The sequence below is a fragment of the Stylophora pistillata genome, chromosome 6 (genome assembly GCF_964205215.1).
Source record: "Stylophora pistillata chromosome 6, jaStyPist1.2, whole genome shotgun sequence".
In the NCBI taxonomy this organism is placed as follows: Eukaryota; Metazoa; Cnidaria; class Anthozoa; order Scleractinia; family Pocilloporidae; genus Stylophora; species Stylophora pistillata.
In genome coordinates this window covers 9,017,541-9,022,781 of record NC_142524.1, presented here as the reverse complement: position 1 = coordinate 9,022,781, position 5,241 = coordinate 9,017,541, and the positions used below count along the sequence as shown (strand labels likewise).

Sequence of the window (5,241 nt, the reverse complement as noted above, 5' to 3'; positions counted from 1 at the left end):
AGTTGAAAGGAAATTCAGTTTAAAACTATAAACAAGTTTGATTACAGAAAACCTTTACTTTGATCCTGGAAGAATGATTCAAATTGGATTTCTCCCGGCCTTATCTGTATTTGACCCACAGACCGCCTTCCGTCGTGAATGATCGATACCGATAAACAATGATGAAACAAGTAATTCTTAAAACCAGCATGAAGGGAAATGTTAGACTTTCAGGGAAGAGAATTTCACTGTAGATCGTCTCTGTTGCCTTCACTGGCTGTCTGAAGGCAAGAAAAGATATGACGAATGATGACAGCTTCACTTCGGAATCCATTAAGGCAAGCCCCTTGAAAACTGATTGTCGCAGTAAACATTCGATTCCTTATTTTGCACAGAATTAATTTTGATCTCAGGCTCCCCTTGTAGGAGCTACAATCTCGATTAAAAAGGATAAACAATAAAAAAGCTACTCCCTTCGTTATCATGAGGGTTAATCAGAGAACGATAACCAAAAAGATTGTAAAAACACGACGTGATAATTGACCGTTTCAGTAAAATCGGCTTAGAGTAAGAACTTGCACGCGAAAATCCTTAAAAATATACAAGAAAAAAAAGATACGAACATGTTAAACTGGTTTCTATGCTGTTCAGGCAGTTCGATAACGATTGAACAGATGTACAAGTTAGAAAGGAAGTTCCTGGTTTATTATCAAATTTACTTTTTCCGAAATCAAGGAATTAACAGTAAATGAAATGTCTCGATGCAGTTTATTTTCCATGATTGATATAATTAGGGTATATTTGAGCGGAACACGTGGTTTTTATAATACCATTTAGAAAGAAAATCGCCAAAACAATATTTTTTATGGCTTTGAAAACCATTATTTAATAAAATGTGAAATGTCTCAATGTAGTTTATTTTTCCGTGATGGATATAATTTGGGTATTTGAGAGGAACACGTGGTTTTTACAGCACCATTTAAAAAGAATATCGCCAAAACAGTATTTTTAACAGCTTTGAAAACCATTTTGTTAATAGAATGTGATCGGAAATTAAGAAAATTAAGAAAATAACTAAAGAAAGAAAGTTTTCGTTTAGATTGGCGGCCCAATTTCAGACTTCCACTAATTGGTTTTCCGTCAATCAAACGACTCAACCAATCAGGACACCGCTAGATTGTCATTTCATAATACTCGATTAACGCGACGTGCAGGTGAAAAGTAAGGTTTCTGTTGACCAAAAAATTAAAGTTGATAAAAAAAAAAAATATGACTCACTATTTGACCAAATATTTCTCATGTCTCAACACTTAAGAGGGTGTGCTTTATCCAAAAAAAGAGAAAGAGAATTTTTACGCAAATACCCAGGCGAAGATGAGTAAATCCAAATCAGGGTAATAAATCCGGTTACGCACGACTATCTAGAATATAAAGCTACCTGCCCAAAACGAGAGTCTTAAAAAAATAAATCAGTCTTACGTTTGGCGGTTGTTCAATGAAGTTTAAGGTTTTTACTACTTGATGATCCTTGGTTATAAGTTCTTTTTTTACAAGCTATATTTAGAATGCTTTGCGATCTACAATGCAAGTCATTTGATTCAAAGACCGGTGTCCTTGGTAGAAAATACATGGCAAATTCGGCTCGCGATTTGTTTCGCGTCAATCAATCAATCAAATGATCAACCAATCGATCTATCGTTGAATCAATTTATCTTCTTTCATACTGACATCAGTCAATTCAGAAATGTTGACCTCCATCCAAACTCGTTTTTCAGATGGCAAGTCGCAGCCTGTCTACAGCTCCTGGGTTATCTCAATTATTATTAGAATTACGTCTTAGTGTAATAAAAACTAACTATCTTACTTTGAAGTTCGATTGTTTGAGTTCATCTGAGTCAATTGTAAGCGCTGTCCTCTCATACAGATGCAGTCAATATTATCAGTGGCGGATCCAGATTTGGAGCTAAGGGAGGTAGGGAGCAGTTATGTTGTGTGTGCACACCTGCCGCTTTCTCTTCCTACTGCGATTTTTTTTTTACCCAAAATGAAAAAGGAGGGTGGGCCCCCTGGGCCCCTCCCCTAGATCCTCTACTGATTATTCACACTGTTGAGATCATTATTACACTTTGTTCGTCGTGTTTCTTCTCCGGAACTTTTCCCTTCCTGGATGATTCCCGATGCCACGTGATTCTGTTGTAAGATCGAACAAATGACGTCCCTGTGGCCAGGAAAGGCATATTGAAGTTCTGCTCCTTGCACAGCAACTTGTGACCAAGGTAACGAAATGTGTTTATCATCTCACGATTCCTGTAGGCGTACACGAACGGGTTAAGGGCACTATTACTATAGTGACAGAACTTGACAAATTTTAGGAGTCGGTCTGTCCCCAGTGGGGAGGGTAGTTTGTGGGGGTGGTAGGTCGCTAAGACACTGACAACGAACAGTGGCATCCATGCGATGATAAACAGAAGAGTTATCATGGCAACCGTGGCAGATAACCGTACCTCGTTGTTGTAGGCTTTCTTGTGCAGGCGGTGACGCGATAAAATACGAACGGGCCTTGATCGCGCAAACACATAGATGGTGATGTATGCGACGAGAATTATTACAAATGGCACGAAAAAGCATGTGGTTGTCATGAGGAGTGTGTACACTTCTTTCCAGCGCCCAAACTGCACCGGTTGTAAGCTCGCCATGATGGCGGCGTACAACCACGGAATTGCGATCATGGCGTAGAACACTTTCATAGAGAGAGTTCTGTGACGTAATGGCCTGACGATTGCGTGACAACGTTCGATACTGATGGACGTTAGTTGCAAAATGGAAGCGCTTCCGATAAATATGTCGGACGTGATGTAGAAATGGTATCCAACACTGGTATAGGGGCGCTGAATGTACTGACTCAGAAAGATGTAGATCCAACAGGGAATAGACACAAGACCCACTAGGATATCACTTAACGACAAACTGACGATAAAAGTATTTGTCACGGTTCTTAACTTCCGGTTCATCACAAAGGAAGTAAGGATGAGTCCATTTCCGGTAATGATAGTAACCACGAGTAAGCAGTACAGCACAGTTATGCAAGCCAGCTCGGTCAAGTTCATTTTTTCTAACGCCGCAGGAGATGTGTTTGTATTTCCAGTGCCATTGTCGTGATTCTCCATTCTGAAATTTCTCTTGTTGCCGAAAAGCCTTCCTTTCACTGTTTGAAATAAAAGAAAGAATTAGAAGAAGAAGACTAAAATCAGAGATAAAATCTTGAGCTATGCAGTACATCGAGAAATTGATGTAGACTTCTGCACATGCACAAGTGCAATTTTTGACCTTGATTATGATCGGCCGTATACAAGTTTTGACAATTTACGGTTTCTTGGTCACGCAAGTGAAAAGTTTCATCTCAGTTCTTTACAGTTACGAGTTCAAGTTGAATTCGAATTCATAAATAAGATTGGGGCAAACTCGTGGAAAATGAGCTGTTTAGAATTCCTTCATAATATCACGTGGTGTTGTTTGTTCTCTCTCTCATTCTGTGACAAATGAATATTGTTGTATCTATTTACCGGAACGTTAGGCACCGTATGCCGCAATTTGTCGATATTTTGAGGGTAAAGTCTAAGAACGGCATTACAGTTGTAGAATTTGTCTACTATTGGGGAAACTTCGATTGCTAGGACCTCTAATGAAATAAACGTCTTGGACGAACCAGCGTCTCACGTGATGTTTACATCATTGGTCGTTCTGCGCGCGTTCGTCGCAGTAACTTCAACAATTTGCCGACTCGCTTTGGCTCGACTCATTTTGAAAAAAGTGTAATGAAAACCGTTTTCTCACTCCCTTTGTTAAGCCTCTTGAGAACCGTACAGAAGTTGTTGGATAAAAAAAGAGCCCAAACAACCACTAAACGGAAACTATTAACACTAACTACCTCTTACCACAAAAACATACAATGCCTCGAGCGTAAAGTTTTACGAACGATTTAGTTGTTCCAAGAAGATCAGGTTTTTCAATTTCTAATGAACGCATCTTGCCACCTTAAAATCTTGAGCTATGACTAAATTCGCCGGCGAATTTTTTGCCAAGCTTAGTATGCCCTAAGCTCTTCTTTCATCATGTCTTTGTTCGAGGCATCAAATCTAACACCTCGTTAACGCCGTCTAAATGTTAGTCTTTTCTTGAAACCGAACAAATAATGACGTCGAGGAAGGCTTTGGAGACAAGGATCAGTTAAAATCGCTAACTGGTCAAAATCAAAGACGATTATCCAATTAAAATTTAAACGTAGTAAATTGTAGCTACGACTTACATCTTGATGCCGAAAGATTCCAAACAAGTTTGAATGCCGTTCTGAAATGTCAGGTGAGGTGTTTTTGCCAAAAACTGTTAACTAAGACTTTTTTCCTAGTAAGTTAACCCTTGGAAATTACACGAGATCCCTGCATAAAGACATACAATCTTCGTAACATCTGCACTGTCCGCATTAATCGTTTCATTGTCATTAAAATATGCCTTTTTGGCAGTCTTTCAAATTTTATGCTAATGTAATGTTCTTTTCATCCTTGGCTGGGTTTTCTCTTGGCATTTGTCATTCTCTGTCGCGTGTAAACCCATCGTGTTTCATTGTTGATCCGGTACAAAGAGATTTGCATCTAAACAATCGGTTCCCTTGATCGATAAAATTTTTGAAAGCCGTAACTTGTTGAAACAATTATCAAAGAGAGCCGTCGTTGGATCTGAACTTTATTTTAAGGCGAAAACCACAAAAGACCCGTTTTCGATGTATTTAGTTCACTGTTTGAGGTTATAACTCGAACAAAAGCAGAGTGGCTAACACAACAACTGGTGATTTATAACTGTCATGTTTCTATTCAAAATTTAAAAAAAAAAAAAAAAAACACATCAAAATAGATAACCTGTCAGATTTTCGTTAAAAAGAAGAACCTTATGTGATGAGCCACACTTTTTAAATTTCCTCTTCAGTCGGAGTGTTTTCCTTTATTTTATCAGCTATAGTTCATTTAGCTGAGATTTCAGTCGAGCAGAAAGGGAACTGGACGTAGTGCTTGACGTATTAGATACGCTTGAGAATTTTTGACAATTTTTGGGTGCCTCCAGATCAAAGAAATATTTCTTTTGAGAATTAAAAAAAATTGGAGGAGCAAATACTTTTTCATCCGTCTCTGTGGGCTCTAAGATACATCTATACACAAGACACAGCTCGAACACTGAGCTTTTTATGAAAGGAAAAAAGGATTTTGGTCG

The 5,241-nt window shown here is 38.5% G+C and overlaps 1 protein-coding gene across 1 annotated transcript; it reads right to left on the bottom strand.

Annotated features, from left to right (window-relative positions):
• Nucleotides 1-656: 656 nt before the first annotated feature.
• On the bottom strand, nucleotides 657-4,494 carry LOC111327993 (histamine H2 receptor). The gene is made up of 2 exons (XM_022932329.2): nucleotides 4,286-4,494; nucleotides 657-3,184 (listed from the first exon to the last, which is right to left on the bottom strand). Exon 2 carries the CDS (start codon nucleotides 3,144-3,146, stop codon nucleotides 2,079-2,081), a length of 1,068 nt encoding a protein of 355 aa, XP_022788064.2. The 5' UTR covers nucleotides 3,147-3,184; nucleotides 4,286-4,494; the 3' UTR covers nucleotides 657-2,078.
• Nucleotides 4,495-5,241: the final 747 nt, after the last annotated feature.

Bases quoted from the DNA above. Each gene is read 5' to 3' on its own strand.
- LOC111327993 (XM_022932329.2), bottom strand. From the start codon at position 3,146: ATGGAGAATCACGACAATGGCACTGGAAATACAAACACATCTCCTGCG.